We start from the raw sequence: 20,121 nt of genomic DNA, 5'->3' as shown, positions 1-20,121 counted from the left end.
TCACACATGAAGCAGGAAGGTAAAGATAAGCATTATTTTCCACCAAAAAACAAACCTTTAGGAAATAGTTGTTATTATTATTGCAGTTGCCAGACACTCCTTGCAATTCAGCCACAGTGTTCTAAAATGGTTAACAACAAAAATTAAAAAAGGCTTTTCCCTTCACTAGAGACAGCAGCCTAATATAAAGGAAGGAAAAACACTGAGGTTCCAGTGCTAACTGTAACATAAACTTTCAAGAACTAAGAGAATACTCCCAAACTCTTAGCTTTTCAACCATGTAACCAGTTATAAACCCAGTTCATATTATTAAAAGGCCATCCATAGTAACTGCAATCTCTTGTTCGTACAACACAACCTGCTTTTAATGTTATCCCTTTCATGCTTTTTCACATAAAAATAACATTTTTGTAAACCTTAAACTCTTATGCAAACCATAACTTGCATTATATTTCTGCTTCTAATTATTACATATTAACACAAGCAATAAAATGCATATCCATGTAGGCAGCTGCTCTAAATTGTATTCAATACTTTAAAAGATTCTAAAAAAAATAAACTAATGTTGTCATGATGTAGTTGTAATAATAATAATTTCTAGTAATAAAAACAAATTATGAAAGAAAGATTAAATTATATTTTAAGAGAAGGAGCCTTGGTTTCTGGAGTGATAATTAATCTTGTTACCTACTACTACACAAAAAGGCTTTGAAATGCCATCTATAAGACTTCAAAGTCTAATAAATATTATATCTTAATATTTAAAGAAGCAAAAGCAAAATAACTGTATAATTTTAAAAGTGTATGTAAAATAACTCATTTTAATGTCAACAACCATTCATGTTCAGTTCAGTTCAGTCGCTCATTCGCGTCCGACTCTTTGCGACCCCATGAATCACAGCACACCAGGCCTCCCTGTCCATCACCAACTCCCGGAGTTCACTCAAACTCATGTCCATTGAGTCAGTGATGCCATCCAGCCATCTCATTCTCTGTCGACTCCGTCTCCTCCCACACCCAATCCCTCCCAGCATCAGACACTTTTCCAGTGAGTCAACTCGTCGCATGAGGTGGCCAAAGTATTGGAGTTTCAGCTTTAGCATCAGTCCTTCCAATGAACACCCAGGATTGATCTCCTTCAGAATGGACTGGTTGGATCTCCTTGCAGTCCAAGGGACTCTCAAGAGTCTTCTCCAGCACCATAGTTCAAAAGTATCAATTCTTCGGCGATCAGCTTTCTTCACAGTCCAACTCTCACATCCATACATGACCACGGGAAAAAACCACAGCCTCAACTAGACGGACCTTGGTTGGCAAAGTAATGTCTCTGCTTTTTAATATGCTATCTAGGTTGGTCATAACTTTCCTTCCAAGGAGTAAACGTCTTTTAATTTCCTTTACATAGGTCCTAATTTTAAAAAGTGGTACAGTACCAGTTCACATTTCATTTCCAATCTAAGCCCACAGTGTTTTGCATTACATTTTGCTCTTTTTGATAGAAGTGAATTCCAAAAATACAGATACATGACTCATGTGACACAAAACATATGCCAGAATTACATCATCTCACCTTAAAAGGTAAACACTGATAGCTGTGGCATATGAATGGAAATTAAATTTGTTACTGAAAATAAAATCTAGTTGAAAATTTTACTATAACCTCAGAATTTCATGGGATAGTGCTGACTGTCTGAGGGGTTTACTGAAATCCTCCATGGTTACCATTCAGATTGTTGTGTTTGTTTTTTTTTAAAAAGAAAAAGAAATGAACAATAATTTCATAAATCCAGAAGTACAATGCCTTATCACAGATACACTCAGATCTACATTTTAAATTTTTCAGTGGTTCAGATTTACATCTCCCTCTTCTTTAAAGGATCCTTTCTTTTATTTTTCAGCTGTTAGGCAGAGCCATTTTAACTTAAATCAGAATGTTTAACAGAGAATCAACAGAAACAGGAATGCAATTCAAATTGAATTGGGCATTCACTTATTTTAAACTCTTCCAGTTTAAATATTTGAAGGAAAAAAACAGAAAATTCAGAAATTTAAATGAAGTTTCGGGATTATCTATATATTTTAAATTCTACTGGAGTATGACTTATAATTTATTAAACTATTAAAACAGATACATATAAGCCCACACAATACATGGTAAAGTATTCTTAATCCTCAATATGGTTCTGATAAGAGGCCCACTGTACTTTTACAATTTTAGGATATATTTCCTCACAGTGCAATGTTTTCCTTATAGGCAATTCAAGCAAGCAACTCCCCTCTGTCAATTGACAGGTTCCAAGTTAGAATCAACCTTGGGTTATGTGACCAAAACCAGAGTTATCTGTTCTTCAGTAGACAATCGGAGAAAGCAATGGCACCCCACTCCAGTACTCTTGCCTGGAAAATCCCATGGACGGAGGAGCCTGGTAGGGTACAGTCCCTGGGGTTGTGAAGAGTCGGACACAACCGACTTACTTCACTTTCATGCATTGGAGAAGGAAATGGCAACCCACTCCAGTGTTCTTGCCTGGAAAATCCCAGGGACGGGGAGGCTGGTGGGCTGCTGTCTATGGGGTCGCACAGAGTTGGACACAACTGAAATGACTTAGCAGCAGCAGCAGCAGCAGCAGCAGTAGACAATGCTGATCTAAGTGAGGGCTCTGGAAATTAACTGGATGAACCTGGTCATTCTGCATTTAATTAGAGGTTTTCCTGGCTGGCCTAGGGAATGTCATGGGGGATATTATCAAATAAAAATGATTCTAACTTTGAAATCACAAGATGATTCTATAAATGGTAAGAAAAATGAGAAACCAAGTGATTGATTATACAACTCATGATTAACAAGGATATGTAAATCAATAAATTGTTCAATTACATATGAAATTAATAAATTATTCAAGGACCAACCAAATTGCTCATTGGATAGCCAATATTGGTTATTTTCATTAACACTATGTATTTTACTTTTCATTAACACAGAGAGAGAATAAATAAAAAATAAGGACATAACACTCAAATCAATCAATTTAAAAACACCTGGAAGCACGAATTAAAAATAAGTTTAAATCAAGTAAATAAATTGACATGTTTACACAAAAGTGGGTTTTCACTATTTGCAGACCTTTCATCTCTCCAACACACAGAAGATTATGTGTGTTGGTTGGTTTTAGTTGGGCATGCTTTGGTGAGGCAGTGTGTAACACAAGAAAGGGAGAAGGGTATGTCTAAAAGGAACATGAGAGAGAAACAAACAATGAGAAACAGCTCCTTGACCTTTTCAATAAAGTGAAGGTTACTTGGGTAACCTAAAGGTAACCTAAAACGAAACTCCAATTTTTTGTAGAATAGTTGTATACTCAGCTATTCTTCCCTTTAAGCCCTATCTTCACAGGCTATTTCTGGATTAAGTATTTACCTATAGTAAAATAACTCTTCAATCTCCCTATTAATAGAAATTTATAGAACAAAGAATTCCAGAACCTAGGTGTTACAAGAAACTTCATTACCCAAAACGGGAATCCTCCTTCCAGCATCTCTTGTGTGCCAGTTACTCTGTGTGTGCCTAGATATAGACAGACACATCTGTCTACTCCATTCAAAATCAGCAGTGTGTTGCAAAAAGTCCAGGCTTCGGAGCCAGAAGGACCCTGTTTCCATCCTAAATCTGGCAGCCACTAGCTATACCACTAGAAAAAGCCTCAATTATTACATCTTTAGAAAAAGGTGGGGGGGGGGAGATTCTCTTCTGCTTGTTATAAAGATTATCTGAAATCATATAGGAAAGGCACCCGGTAGAATGCCTGGCACTGAATATTTATTTACCCTTCCTTGCCCCTGAGAATATCTGCTCAGGTGACAATCAACTCTGCTTTCCTTATAAAAACAGGCATGCTGCTGCTGCTAAATCTCTTCAGTCATATCCAACTCTGTGTGACCCTATGGACAGTAGCCCACCAGGCTCCTCTGTTCATGGGATTCTCTAGGCAGGAATACTGGAGTGGGTTGCCATACCCTCCTTCAGGAGATCTTCCCGACCCAGGGATCAAATGCTGGTCTCCTGTATTGCAGGCAGATTCTTTACCACTGAGCCACCAGGGAAGTCCCCCCAAACAGGCATACAAACAAATAAACAAAATCCATATGGTATATTTCTAAGTATAAACATTGAATGACAAATATTCCTTATGCATTTATTCAGATTATTAGAGGAAATCTTACACTAAAAAAAAAAAAAAAGCTTTAGGTTGAAAGCTTTGGCAGATGAATGTGATCTATTCCTCAAAATAACTGGAGGAAATATGTAGTATGTGATCTGAAATGTTCAGCTGTTAGTTAAAGAAATATCTGATTTTTCCCTCTTTCCTTTTTAGACCTGATGCTTTATGGAATATGAGGAACTGGCCCTGTACTTTTAAGCAAAGACACTGAGATCCAGCGACTGGAAAATTTGGCCTCCTCACCTTCCACCACTTGATGTCACCCGTACTCCCCTGAACCTCAAATCCAAATTTTTTCTAACAGACTGAGCAGGTAACAGCCAAATCTGCAATGATTCTACAATCCTAATTCAGCCTTGCAGCCAAAGCAAATCAGCATCTCTGACAAAACACAAGATACTTGTACAGAGAACTGAAAAATAGGGAAGATGAAAGTTCAAATATTTGAGGAAATCACTGTTTTCGTTTCAAAAAAATACTTGCCATTTAAAATGAATTCTGAAAGTGAAAATCTAAATCAATTAAATAGAATTTTAAGAAACTAATTCACTCACGTGAAGAATAGTCTGATGTTTATTCTTAGATCAATAGTTGACTGAAGCAACACTGAAAAAATTTTCTACTATAATAATACTACAAACAAATGAAAAATGAATATACATTTGGGTTAGAACATTCCACACTAAAAATACATGAAAATATTTGAATGTCTGTTTATTAATCTTAACTAGCTCCTTGCTAGAAACCAAAAAAGTTCTGTAAAAATAATATATCAGATGAGTAGAGGTTGAACATATGAAGTTGCACTGTCCTTCTATCAGCTGGTATAAAGAAGAGTATCTATTTTATCTGAATATTCACTATGCTTATGGAGCATGAAACACTGCAGCTACATTGTTGATGGATCCTTTGACATGTCAATGTGAAACATATGCATATTTAACATGTTTATAAAAAAGTATGTTGTCCCATTATATCAATGTACATTTGGCACTCACATTAGAAATAGACCAGCATCTGTATTATATTACAACACACAAGGGTTCCGGAGAGTCGTTTTCACTTGGGGGTTAGCTTCTATTCATTTGCTTGATCTTTTACAGAGAGCAAGATGCAAAATTACTCCAATATGGATCTACTCAATGGAATACGCGCTGGTGGAAAAGCTTTGTTCTGCATTATGTTAGCACAAATCATAGTGAGCAGATCCAAAGAACTTTCTCTTCCTGGGGGAAAAAATTCTAAAAAACTAAGCAATTTTCAGTACTTTTCTGTGTATGTTTGTGTATATATGTATGTCTTTTCATTCAAAATGATCACTGATTTTTTGAAAAAATGTTACATACTTACTGTAGAAAATTTGGAAAAAAATTGAAAAATACAAAGCAGAGAGAGAAAAATCCAAGATAGCTAGCATTTATAGTTTGGTATTTTTACCCTTTTTTTGTTTCATTGAATGTATCTTAATAATATGGTAAAACAGGGTTTATTTGATCCAGAAGACTTCATACTGTAAATATGATACCATTAATTGATTGATAAGCTAATAACAAACACAAGCAATATTTCCTTTCTGTGAGGTTGACATTGACATATTCTCCTTGAAAAACTGCAAAGATCTGTCTTACTATTATAAGGTAAATAGAGTTTTATCGAGCAGGGATGTAGTAAGAAGAAATGAAGGAAGAAGGATATTTGCAAGCGTGACTTACCTCATCGTCGTCAGCATCATACTGGGCATAGTGCTGTTCAAGCAGCTCTCTCTGGCGCCTTTCTTGTTCCAGCGTCTGGCTTATCAACTGGGCAACCTCGCTCACTTGTCCAGGTTTTTCTCGCCCAATAACAAATCTACAAGAAAGTTAAAGAGAACTGGTATAGTCAGACTCTCCAGCAAAAAAGGAATGCTAAGTAAATAGGCTTCACATTTCATCAGAGTATATCAAGCCTCAAAAAAATAATATTACCTGTTTTTTTAAAGGTATGCTTGGGTAGAAGGAAAGGTTAGCTGAGCAACTGAAGTGATTTTTGCAGCCACAAACCAAAGGAAAAGAGGAAAAGTAAAGAACCACAAAAAATTATTACATTAGGAGAAGACAAACAGATGTAATCCATTCTCCAGTACTTTACACATTTTTGATGCCCTCCAAAATGAAAGCAAAGTCATAATTTTCTGTAACGCTGAACTTTAGAATCATTTCCACAGTTACATTCTCTTTAAAATGCAAAAACTACTTGAAAAACATCTTGAGGTATGGCATACTCTATGTGAGTAAATAAGAAGGAGGCATTGACTTTTTGCTAAGTTACTGACTCTGAAGGCTAAAAAAAAAGAAGAGAAAAAAAATGTAGTTTTTTTTTTGGTCTGTGTTCTTTAAATGAAAAACTAAAACAAAGGAGAGGTAAATCACTTCACTAAGTTTTGAGAAAGATGGTATGAGGAAGGATGTGGCCTCAAGACATACTCAAGGGGAAATACCTATCAATACAATTCCTGTAAGAAAAAAATATATAAAGAGAAAATCAGGGAAGACATTACTTATTGCCATGTAGTCATTTATGATACATCCTCATTCATACTATGTTTCTTATTCAACAAGTTAATATTCACTTTTTAAAATCTTTTCACACTAATATATGGCTCTATTTTTCAAAAAATACAAATAATATGTCTCCATATTATAGTTTCCATATATTACTTAACTTCATTATTTTGGTTAGTAACTCTATTTAATTTAATATACGAATGCATTTTCTGGATCCTGCTGGTTGTGGAAGAATTTTCCCTGCAAAAAGTGTCAAGATGCTTGAAGAAGCGGTAGTTAGTTGGCGAGAGGTGAATATGGTGGAGGAGGCAAAACTTCATAGTTCAATTTGTTCAAGTTTTTAACGCGTGGTTGGACGCTGTCATTGGGAAGAACTGGTCTCGTCCTGTTGAACAATGACAGCTACAGAGGCTGCAGTTTTTGGTGCATCTCATCAATTTGCTGGGCATAATTCTCAGATGTAATAGTTTCACAGAGATTCAGAAAGCTGTAGTGGATCAGACCAGCAAGAGACCAACAAACAGTAACCATAATCTTTTTTTGGTGCAAGTTGGCTTTGGGAAGTGCTTTGGAGCTTCTTCTCGGTCCAACCATTGAGCAGGTCATCACCATTTGTTGTATACAATTCACTCTTTGTTGCATTTTGCAATCTGATTGAGAAATGGTTCATTGTTGTTGCACAGAATAAGAGAAGAAGACACTTCAAATTGACAATTTTTTTTATTTCTGGTTAGCTAGTGAGGCATCCACCTTTCAAGCTTTTGCATCTTTCCAATGTGCTTCAAATGCTGAATGACTGTAAAATGGTCAACGCTGAGTTCTTAGGCAACTTCTCAAATAGTTTTTAGAGGATCAGCTTTGATGATGACTCTCAATTGTCACTGTCAACTTCCAACGGCCAGTAATTCTGCTCATCTTCAAGTCTCGTCTCCTTTGCAAGACTTCCTGAACCACTGTACATAAACATTCTTGTACTGTACGTTAGAAGATCTTGAGTCAAATGCATTGTTGATGTTGCAAGTTGTCTCTAATGTTTCACAGCAAATTTTGAACTCAAATAAGAAAATTGCTCAAATCAGCTTTTGGTCTAACATCATTTCTGTAGTCTAAAATAAACAGAAAATGAACAGCAAGAACTGGACATGGAACAACAGACTGGTTCCAAATAGGAAAAGAAGTACGTCAAGGTTGTATATTGTCACCCTGCTTATTTAACTTATATGAAGAGTACATCATGAGAAATGCTGGGCTGGAAGAAGCACAAGCTGGAATCAAGATTGCCAGGAGAAATATCAATAACCTTAGATATGCAGATGACGCCACCCTATGGCAGAAAGTGAAGAGGCACTCAAAAGCCTCTTGATGAAAGTGAAAGTGAAAAAGTTCCTTAAAGCTCAACATTCAGAAAATTAAGATCATGGCATCTGGTCCCATCACTTCATGGGAAATAGATGGGGAAACAGTTGAAAACTTTATTTTTGGGGGCTCCAAAATCACTGCAGATGGTGATTGCAGCCACGAAATTAAAAGACGCTTACTCCTTGGAAGGAAAGTTATGACCAACCTAGATAGAATATTAAAAAGCAGAGACATTACTTTGGCAACAAAGGTCCATCTAGTCAAGGCGAGAGTCCTTTGGACTGCAAGGAGATCCAAGCAGTCCATTCTAAAGGAGATCAGTCCTGGGTGTTCATGGGAAGGACTGATGCTAAAAGTGAAACTCCAATACTTTGGCCACCTCATGCGAAGAGTTGACTCACTGGAAAAGACTCTGATGCTGGGAGGGATTGGGGGCAGGAGGAGAAGGGGACGACAGAGAATGAGATGGCTGGATGGCATCACCGACTCGATGGACGTGAGTATGAGTGAACTCTGGGAGTTGGTGATGGACAGGGAGGCCTGGCGTGCTGTGAATCATGGGGTCGCAAAGAGTCAGACACGACTGAGCGACTGAACTGAACTGAACTGAAAGGCTCTTAAGAGTCCCTTGGACAGCAAGGAGATCAAACCAGTCAGTCATAATGGAAATCAACCTTGAAGGACTGATGCTGAAACTTCAATACTTTGGCCACCTGACGCAAAGAGCTGACTCACTGGAAAAGGCCCTGATGCTGGGAAAGATTGAAGGCAGGAGGAGAAGATGACGACAGAGGATGAGATGGCTGAATGGCATCACTGACTCAATGGACCTGAGTTTAAGCAAGCTCTGGGAGATGGTGAAGGACAGGAAAGTCAGGTGTGCAGCAGTTCATGGGGTCACAAAGAGTTGGACATAACTTAGCAACTAAACAACAAGTTACTAGCAAAAAACATAAAGCAAGAAATGTGCGTTAAAATGATATATAACATTTATTTAGAATATATTTATTTATAACCACATTTATTTAGAATATATTCCAATATCAAATGGCAAATTTCAACAATGCAAAAACCACAATTAGTTTTGTCCCAACCTAATATTGTCCTTCTTAAAGTGTTAATGTTTTGATTTTATATCAGTTAGGTGAAACCTTTCAAATTTATTTTTATGCATGATGTTTGGTAAAGGTGGGTTCGATATTTTCCAAATGGGTAGCCAGTTGTTTCAATACCATGTTTTACCATGTTTTGAAAAAACTATTCATCACCATCACTGAATTACTCAGGAACATTTGCTGAAAATAAATTGACCATGTACTTATATGCTGATTTCTGAACTTTTCAATCTTCTGCACTGATGTTTTTATCCCTGTGCCAATAGCTCACTGCCTTGATTGCAATATATATAATCTTGAAACTAGTGCTGTGAGTTATCCAATTATGTATGCCCTTTTCAAAACTACTGACTATTCTAAGTTATCTAAATAGCTATATAAATTTTAAAACTAGCTTACCAGTTTCATTTAAAAGGCACATTGATGTTTGATTTGGGATTGCTTTGAATCTATAGACCAATTTGTGGATCAATTCCACTAATATAGAATTGTCTGATCCATGAGCATCGTAATTCTCTACATTTAATTATCTCTATTGAAATAGAGTTGACAATACTATGTAACAATATTATGTTAGTTACAGGCGTATTACGTGATGATTTGACACTTGCATACATTATGAAAGATTACCCTAAGTCTAGTAACCATCTGTCCCCATACAGGTTTACTACACTATTACTGACCATATTCCTTATTCTGTATATTACACCTTGACTTCCTTAAAATATAACTAGAGATTTGAATTTCTTTCAAAAAATACTTTTACTTTTCTTTTTTTCTAATTTATTTTTTATTGAAGGACCATTATTTTATAGAATTTTGTCATTTTCTGTCAAACCTCAACATGAATCAGTTATAGGTATACACATTACCCTTCCCTTCTAAATCTCCCTCTGATCTCCCACCCCATCCCACTCCTCTAGATTGATACAGAGCTGCTGCTTGAACGTCCTGAGTCATACAGCAAATTCCTGTTGGCTATCTGTTTTACATGTGGTAATGCAAGTTTCCATGGTACTTTTTCCATACATCTCACCCTCTCCACCCCTCACCCCATGTTCATAAATCTATTTTCTATGTCTGTTTCTCCACTGCTGTCCTGTAAATAAATTATTCAGTACCATTTTCCTAGATTCCACATATATGTGTTACAATACGATATTTATCTTTCTCTCTCTGATTCACTTCACTCTGAATAATAGGTTCTAGGTTCAATCAACCTCATTAGAACTGACTCAAATGCATTTTTATGGCTAAGTGATATTCCATTGTGTGTATGTACCACAACTTCTTTATCCATTCGTCTGTTGATGGACATTTAGGTTGCTTTCATGTTCTAGCTATTGTAAATAGTACTGCAATGAACAATGGGATACATGTGTCTTTTTCAATTTTGGTTTTCTCAGGTTATATGAATAGGAGTGGCATTCCTGAGTCATATTGTGGTTTTATTCCTAGTTTTTTAAGGAATCTCCATACCGTCATCCATAGAAGCTGTACAATTTACTTTCCTACCAACTGTGCAAGAGCGTTCCCTTTGCTCCACATCTTCTCCAGCATTTGATTTATTTTATTTTTTGATGATGGCCATTCTGACCGATTGGAGGTGATATCTCATTGTAGTTTTCATTTGCATTTCTCTAATAATGAGCGACACTGAGTATCTTTTCATGTGTTTGATAGGCATCTGTATGTCTTCTTTGGAGAAATGTCTTTTTCCCACTTTTTGATTGAATTGCATGTATATTTTGCAAATTAGTCCTTTGTAAGTTTTTTCATTTCTATTATTTTCTCTCAATCTGAGGGTTGTCTTTTTACTTTGCTTATAGTATATTTTGCTGTGCAAAAGCTTTTAAGGTTAATCAACTGCCACTTGTTTACTTTTGGTTTTATTTCCATTACTCTATGAGGTGGGTCATAGAGCATCTTGCTTTGATTTATGTCATCAAGTGTTCTGCTTATGTTTAAGAGTTTTATAGTTTCTGGTCTTGCATTTAGGTCTTTAATCCATTTTGAGTTTATCTTTGTGAATGGTGACTCACTGGAAAAGAGTCTGATGCTAGGAGGGACTGGGGGTGGGAGGAGACGGGGACGACAGAGAATGAGATGGCTGGATGGCATCACCGATTCTATGGACATGAGTTTGAGTGAACTCTGGGAGTTGGTGATGGACAGGGAGGCCTGGCATGCTGTGATTCATGGGGTTGCAAAGAGTCGGACACAACTGAGCGACTGAACTGAACTGAACTGAACTGATGGTATTAGGAAGTGATCTAATTTCATTCTTTTAAATGTAGCTGTCCAGTTTTCCCAGCACCATTTCTTGAAGAGGCTATCTTTGCCCCATTGTATAATTCTTGCCTCTTTTGTCAAAAATAAGGTACCCATAGGTGCATGGGTTTCTTTCTGGGCTTTCTATCTTGTTCCATTGGTCTATATATATCTGGTTTTTTGCCAGTACCATACTGTCTTGATGACCATAGTTTTGTAGTATAATCTGAAGTCAGGAAAGTTGTTTCCTCCAGCTCCATTCTTCTTTCTCAGGACTGCTTTGGCTATTCCGGGTCTTTTTTGTTTCCATGTGAATTGTGAAATCTTTTGTTCCAGTTCTGTGAAAGCTGCCATTGGTAATTTGGTAGAGATCACATTGACTCTGTAGATTGTGTTTGATAGTATCGTCATTTTCACAATATTGATTCTTCCTGCCTAGGAACACAGAATGTCTCTCCATCTGTGTCTGTTGTCTTTGATTTCTTTCATTAATGTCTTATAGTTTTGTGTGTGCAGTTCTTTTGTCTCCTGAGGTAAGTTTATTCCTAGATATTTAATTCTTTTTCTTGGAATGGTGAATGGGATTGATTCCTTAATTTCTCTTTCTGATTTTTCATTGTTTGTATATAGAAATGCAAGTGATTTCTGTGCATTGATTTTGTATCCTGCAACTTTGCTGTATTCACTCATTAGCTCGAGTAGTTTTCTGATACTATCTTTAGGGTTTTCTGTGTACAATATCATGTCATCTGCAAACAGTGAGAACTTTACTTCTTCTTTTGCGATCTGGATTCCTTTTATTTCTTTTCCTTCTCTGATGGCTGTAGTTAGGACTTCCAGAACTATGTTGAATAATAGTGGTGAAAGTGGACACCCTTGTCTTGTTCCTAATCTTAGGGGGAGTGCTTTCTGTTTTTCACCATTGAGAATAATGTTTGCTGTAGGCTTATCACATATGGCCTTTACTATGTTGAGGTAGGTCCCTTCTATGCCCAATTTGTGAAGAGTTTTAATCATAAATGGGTGCTGAATTTTGTCAAAGGCTTTTTCTGCATCTATTGAGATGATCATATGGTTTTTATCTTTCAATTTGTTAACATGGTGTATCACATTGATTGATTTGTGTACACTGAAGAATCCTTGCATCCCTGGAACAACATCAACATCCCAGCTTGCTCATGGTGTATGAGCTTTCAGATGTGTTGCTGAATTCTGTTTGGTGACATTTTGTTGAGGATTTTGCATCTATGCTCATCAGTGATGTTGGCCTGTGGGTTTCTTTACCTGTGTCTCTTTGTATGATTTTGGTATCAGGTTGATGGTGGCCTCATAGAATGAGTTTGGAAATGTTCCTTTCTCTGCAATTTTTTGAAAGACTTTTAGAAGGATAGGCATTAGCTCTTCTCTAAATGTTTGACAGAATTGTCCTGTGAAGTCATCTGGTCCTGGGCTTTTGGTTTTTGGGAGATTTTTGATAACAGCTTCAATTTCAGTGCTTCATATTGGGTTGTTTATAATTTCTACTTCTTCCTGATTCAGTCTTGGTAGATTGAACTTTTCTGAGAATCTGTCCATTTCTTCCAGGTTATCCATTTTATTGCCATACAGGTGTTCATAATAGCCTCTTATAATCCTTTGTATTTCTGTGTTTTCTGTTGTATCCTCTCCTTTTTCATTTCTAATTTTGTTGATTTGATGCTTCTCTCTTTCTCCATGAGCCTGGATAAAGTCTTGTCCATTTGCTTATCTTCTCAAAGAACCAGCTTTTAGTTTTATTAATCTTTACTATTGTTTATTTCATTTCATTTATTCTGCTTGTATCTTTATGATTTCTTTCCTCCTACTAATTTTGTGGTGGTTTTTTTCCTACTTCTTCCAGTTCAGGTGTAAAATTATATTGTCTACTTGATGCTTTTCTTGTTTCTGGAAGCAGGATTTTATTGATATAAACTTCCCTCTTAGAACTGCTTTTGCAGCATCCCATAGATTTTGAATTGTCATGTTTTCATAGTCATTTGTTTCTGTAATCTTTTTATTTCCCTTTTGCTTTCTTCAGCAACGTGTTGGTCATTTAGAAACGTGTTGTTTAATCTCCATATGTTTGTGTTTCTTTCAGTTTTTTTTTCTTGTAACTGACATCTAGGCTCATAGCATCATGGTCAGAGAAGATGCTTGATACAATTTCAATTTTCTTAAATTTACTGATAACCCTGGAGAATGTTTCATGTGTACCTGAGAAGAAGGTTTTTTCCTCTGCATTTGGATAGAATATCCTATAGATATCAATGAGATCCATCTCATCTAATGTATCATTTAAGACTTGTGTTTCTTTATTAATTTTCTGTTTTGATGATCTGTCCATTGGTGTGAATCAGGTGTTAAAAGTCTCCTACTATTATTGTGTTACTGTCAATTTCTTCTTTTATGTCCGTTAGTGTTTGTCTTATGTATTGAGGTGCTCCTATGATGGGTGCAAAGATATTTACAATTGTCATGTCTTCCTCCTGGATTGATCCCTTGATCATTACGTACTGTCCTTCCTTATCTCTTATAATATTTTTTATTTTAAGTTCTATTTTGTCTTATATGAGGATTGCTGCTCCAGCTTTACTTTGCTTCCCATTTGCATGGAATATATTTTTCTATCCTCTCACTTTCAGTCTACATGTGCTGTGAGGTCTGCAGTGGGTTTCTTTTAGACAGTATATATATGGATCTTGCTTTTGTATCCATTCAGCCAATCTGTGTCTTTTGGTTGGAGCATTTAATCCATTTACATTTAAAGTGATTATTCAAAAATGTTCCTACTGCCATTTTCTTAATCGTTTGGGTTTGATTTTGTAGACCTTTTTTCTTCTCTTGTATTTCTTGGCTATATAAGTCCCTTTAACATTTGGTGTAAAGCTGGTTATGTGGTACTGAATTTTCTTAACTTTTGCTTGTCTGAAAAGCTTTTGATTTCTCCATCAATTTTGAATGAGATCCTTGTGGGATACAGTAATCTTGGTTGTAGATTTTTCCCTTTCATTACTTTAAATATATCCTGCCATTGCCTTCAGGCCTGCAGTTTCTGCTGAAAGATCAGCTGTTAAGCATATGGGTTTTCCCTTGTATGTTACTTGTTACTTCTCCCTTGCTGCTTTTAATATTTTTTCTTTGTGTTTAGTCTTTGTTAGTTTGATTAGTATGTGTCTTGGCATGTTTCTCCTTGGTCTTATCCTGTGTGGGACTCTTTATGCCTCTTGACCTTGTTTGACTATTTCCTTTTCCATGTTGGGGAAATTTTCAACTATAATCTCTTCAAAAATTTTCTCATACCCCTTCTTTTTCTCTTCTTTTTCTGGGACCCATATAATTCTAATGTTGGTGTGTTTGATATTGTCCCAGAGGTCTCTGAGACTATCCTCAGTTCTTTTCATTCTTTTTACTTTATTCTGCTCTTCAGAAGTTATTTCCACCATTTTATCTTCCAGCTCACTGATTCGTTCTTCTGCTTCAGATATTCTGCTATTGATTCCTTCTAGAGTATTTTTAATTTAAGTAATTGTGTTGTTTTTCTCTATATGTTTATTCTTTAATTCTTCTAGGTTTTTGTTAACTGATTCTTGCATTTTCTCCATTTTGTTTTCACAGTTTTTGACCATCTTTACTATCATTATTCTGAATTATTTTTCTGGTAGTTTGCCTATTTCTTCTTCATTTATTTGGACTTCTGTGTTTTTACTTTGTTCCTTCATTTGTGCAGTATTTTTCTGCCTTTTCATTATTCTTTTTTTACTTATTGTGTTTGAGGTCTCCTTTCCCCAGGATTCAAGGTTGAATTCTGTCATCCTTTTGGTTTCTGCCCTCCTAAGTTTGGTCCAGTGGTTTGTGTAAGCCTCTTACAGGGTGAGATTTGTGCTGAGATTTTGTTTGTTTGTTTTTCCTCTGATGGGCAAGGCTGAGTGAGGTGGTAATCCTGTCTGGTGACTACTGGGTTTGTATTTTTGTTGTTTAGATGTTTTTTGTATGTTTGTTGTTTAGATGAGGCCTCCTGGACAGGGTGCTAATGGTGGTTAGGTGATGCCGGGTCTTGTATTACAGTGGTTTCCTTTGTGTTAGTTCTCACTGTTTGGTACCCCCTAGAGTTAGTTCTTTGCCAACCAAGGTCCATCTAGTCAAGGCTATGTTTTTTACAGTGGTCATGTATGGATGTGAGAGTTGGACTGTGAAGAAAGCTGATCACCGAAGAATTGATGCTTTTGAACTGTGGTGCTGGAGAAGACTCTTGAGAGTCCCTTGGACTGCAAGGAGATCCAACCAGTCCATCCTAAAGGAGATCAACCCTGGGTGTTCATTGGAAGGACTGATGCTGAAGCTGAAACTTCAATACTTTGGCCACCTCATGCGACGAGTTGACTCACTGGAAAAGACTCTGATGCTGGGAGGGATTGGGGGTGGGAGGAGATGGGGACGACAGAGAATGAGATGGCTGGATGGCATCACCGACTCGATGGACATGAGTTTGAGTGAACTCCGGGAGTTGGTGATGGACAGGGAGGCCTGGCGTGCTGTGATTCATGGGGTCTCAGAGAGTCGGACACGACTGAGTGACTGAACTGAACTGAAATGAACTGAGAGTTAGTTCTCTGGTAGTCTTGGGTCTTGGAGTCAGTGCTCCCACTCCAAATGCTCAGGACTTGATTTCTGGTCAGGAACAAAGATTCCACAAGTGGTTTGTTATAGCATTAAGTGAGATTAAAACAAATATCCAAAAATGAGAAACCAAAGGTGAACCCCAGACAAATGGCACTTACAAAATCAGGCAAATAATAATTAAAATAATGGAATATACACCATATACATATACACCCATGAGCAAAGTCAAAACAGTCCAACAAATATAAAGTACAGTAGACTGGCCTGGAGAAAAAAGTAAATCAAAAATTATATTTACTAGGTAAGAAAAAATCTAACTAAAGCACAAAGTGGGAAACAAAACTAATGCAAGATGCCAAGTGGGGGATAAAGCAATGGAAACAAAACTAATGAATATGTTGAGAGGAAAGGAAATAAAGTGAAGAAAGAAAGAATAGATATGCAAAGTTAAATAGAGGTAGATGAAGAAGATTTATATACATTAAAGATTAACTGCAAGGTAAGAGAACAGTAGGAAAGGCAAACAGTGATAAATATAGAAAAAATATATTAGGATTTTAAAAATTAATATTATAAAAAAGAAAAGAAAAAAAAACAGAAGAAGAAAGAAAAAGGGAAAAAGGAAAACTCCACAGAACTGCAAAAGCCCAATGTAGTGGCAGAGGTTTGTAACAACAATAAGAAGTGTGATTGAATATACACAAAATTTGCATTTCTTAAAGCCTTCATCTATTTAGCTCTTTGTGTGTGTGTGTGTGTGCACCACTTTGTCTTTATCCTTTCACCTCATGTTGGACACTTAGGTTGCTTCTATATCTAGGGTATTGTAAATAAAGGTTCAGTGAACATTTGAGTGCATATATTTTTTTCAAATTAGGGTTTTTATTTTTTTCAAATAAATACCCAGAAGTAAATTACTAAATCATATTTCAGTTGTATTTTTAATTTTCTGAGGAACTTCCATACTGTTTTTCATAGTGTCTGCATCAATTTACAGTTCCACCAACAGTGCACAAGTAGCCCCTTTTCTCCACATCCTCATTAACACTGATTCGTTGTCTTTTTGATAACAGTTATTCTGATGTGATATCTTATTGTAATTCTTACTTGAATGTCTCTGATAATTAGTGATGTTGAGCATCTTTTCATGTGGCTGTTGGCCATATGTGTTCTTTGGAAAAGTGTCTATTCAGGCCCCCTGGACATTTTTTAATTGGGTTCTTTGTTATTTTGATATTGAGTTATTTGAGTTCTTTGTATACTTTAGACTTTAATCTTTTATCGTTTGCAAATATCTTCTTCCATTCAGTTGGCTGCCTTTTCAGCTGATAGCTACCTTAACTGTGCAGAAATTTTTTAGTTTAATGTGGTCCCATTTTTTTATTTTTGTTTTTGCTTCCCTTGTCTAAGGAGACATATTCCCCCAAAATTGTATTGTTAGGACTGATGTCAGAGAGCATACAGCCTAAGTTTTTTTCTTGGAGTTTCATGGCTTCGGGTTTTAAAGTCTTTAATCCATTTTGAGTTTACTTTTGTATATGGTATGAGAAAGTAGTCCAGTTTGGTTATTTTGCATGTAGCTATCCAGTTATCACAACACCACTTATTGAAGAGGCTGTCTTTTCCCCATTTTATATGCTTGCCTCCTCTGATTAATTGACTATGATTATTTGCTGTAGTTCTGTGAAAAATGATTTTGGTATTTTGATACTGATTACACTAAATCTATAGACTGCCTGAGGAGTATTTTGACAATGCTGTCTTCCAACCCATAAGCATGGTATATATTTCCATTTATGTCATCTTCAGTTTCTTCCATCCATGTCTTACAGTTTTCTGAGTACAAGTCTTGTACTGCTTTAGTTAGGTTTATTCCCAAGTGGTGGCTCAGATGTAAAAGAATCTGCCTGCAATGCAGAAGACCCAGGTTCAATTTGGGTTAGGAAGACCCCCTGGAGCATTCCATGGACAGAGGAGCCATAGTTCATGGGGCCGCAGAGAGTTGGACATGACTGCATGACTAACCCTTGATTCACAGGCATTTTACTCTCTATGATACAATTGTAAATTGGGTTGTTCTCTTAATTTCTCTTTCTGATGTTTTGTTGTCATTGTACAGAATCATAGAAAATTTTTGGATATTAATTTTGAGGCCTGTCACTTTATTGCATTCATTTGTTAGTTGTAAGTTTTTTTGATGGTGACTTTAGGATTTTCTATATATAGTATTAGAGAAGGAAATGGTAATCCATCTAGTATTCTTGCCTGGAGCATTCCTGGACAGATGGCTTGGCAGGCCACAGTCCGTTGGGTCACAAAGGGTTGGACACAACTGAACGACTAACACTACTACTCTGCTCCTCCTCCTATTACTATGTAGAATCAGGTCATTGCAGACAATGATAGTTTTAACTCTTCCTTTTCAATTTGGCTTCCTTCTATTTATTCTTCTTACTTGACTGCTGTGGCTAGGACTTACAATACAAGTGGCAATAGTTGGCATCCTTGTTTTGATCCTGATCCTAGTAGAAATGCTTTCAGCTTTTCACCACTGGGTTTGACGTTGGCTGTGGGTCTGTCATATATGGCTCTTATTATGTTGCGGTAAGTTCCCTCTCTATTGTTTATCATAAATGCATGTTGCATTTTGAGAAAAGCTTTTCTACATCTATTGAGATAACAATACTTTTTTCAATTTGCTAATGTTATGACATTGATTTCTGGATACCAAACTATCCTTGCAACACTGGGATAAATTCCACCTGATCACGTTATTATATATTCCTTTTAATGTACTACTGAATTCAGTTTGCTAATATTTTGTTTAAAATTGTTACATCTAGCTTTATCAGTGATACTGACTTTGATTCTCTTTTTTGTGTAGTAATTCCATCTGGTTTTGGTATCAGGGTGATGTTGACCTCATAGAATGAGTTCAGAAATGTTCCTTTCCCTTCAAATTTTTGAAGTAGCTTGAGAAGGACCAATTTCAATTGTCCTTTAAATGTTTGGTAGAACTCATTCGTGAGGCCATTTAGTCCTGGATTTTTATTTGGGAGGAGGGTAGATTTTTAAATTAGTGATTTGGTGTCTTACTGGTAATCAGTTGATTCATATTTCCTATTTCTTCCTCAATCAATCTTTGGAACTGCATATTTCTAGGAATTTATTCATTTCTTCTAGGTTGTCTTTTACAGCCTAGAAGGTATGTAACAGTTCATAGTGATTTCTTATGTTTCTCTGAATTTCATTGGTGTCAGTTTTAAACTTCTCTTTCACTACTGATTTTACTTGGGCCCATGATGAGTCTGGTTAAAGTTTACCAATTTTGTTTGTCTTTTCAAGAACCAGGTCTTAGTTTCATTGATCTTTCTTTCTTTTTTTTTTTTTTAAAGTCTCTGTTTCATTTATTTTTTCTCTGATTTTTATGATTTCTTTCCTTCTACTAATTTTGAGTTTTGCTTGTCCCTCCTTTTCTAGTTCCTTTGGGTGTAAGGTTTGATTATTTATTTGAGATTTTTTTCTGTCTCCTGAAGTAATCTGGTGTTACTGTAAACTTTCCTCTTAGAACTGCTTTTGTTATGTTCCATAGAAACCAATCATTGTGTTTCCATTTTTACTTGCCTCCAACAGTGTTTCAATTCCTTCTTTGATTCTTTCAGTAACCCATTGGTTGTTTAGTAGCATATTGTTTAGCTTCCACGTTTGTGTTTTTTGCAGGTTTTTTCCTCCTTATAGTAATGGTCTCATCAGCACTGTGGTAGAATAAGATACTTGATGTGATTTCAATCTTCTTAATTTCACGAGACTTATGAAATCCATGTGGTCTAATATGTCATTTAGGAGCAGTGTTTCCATACTGATTTTCTGTCTACAGGATCTGCCAAGTGGCCTGTTAAAGTCCCTACTATTATTGTATCACTCTCAATCTCTCCCTTTGTGTTTGTTAACAGGCACTGTAAGCATTTAGCTGCT

General features: G+C 36.2%; 1 protein-coding gene across 9 annotated transcripts in view; it reads right to left on the bottom strand.

Annotated features, from left to right (window-relative positions):
• The window catches only part of PPP1R9A (protein phosphatase 1 regulatory subunit 9A), a 351,250-nt gene that overhangs the window by 98,976 nt on the left and 232,153 nt on the right, over positions 1–20,121 (bottom strand). For 6 of the 9 annotated variants that reach the window (XM_055420445.2, XM_055420444.2, XM_055420449.2 and 3 more), the window contains exons 6-7: positions 5,933–6,068; positions 56–121 (exon numbers count right to left, since the gene is read on the bottom strand). In XM_055420445.2, coding sequence (XP_055276420.1) covers positions 56–121; positions 5,933–6,068 — 202 coding nt within the window. The remainder of the gene's footprint in view (positions 1–55; positions 122–5,932; positions 6,069–20,121) is intronic. The other 3 variants (XM_055420451.2, XM_055420452.2, XM_055420454.2) reach the window with 1 other exon arrangement.

Source organism: Moschus berezovskii, chromosome 3, assembly GCF_049115385.1.
Source record: "Moschus berezovskii isolate FMDL1 chromosome 3, NW_MosBer_1.0, whole genome shotgun sequence".
In the NCBI taxonomy this organism is placed as follows: domain Eukaryota; kingdom Metazoa; phylum Chordata; class Mammalia; order Artiodactyla; family Moschidae; genus Moschus; species Moschus berezovskii.
The sequence above is the reverse complement of the archived record's forward strand: the minus strand, read 5'-3'. Positions and strand labels throughout refer to the sequence as shown.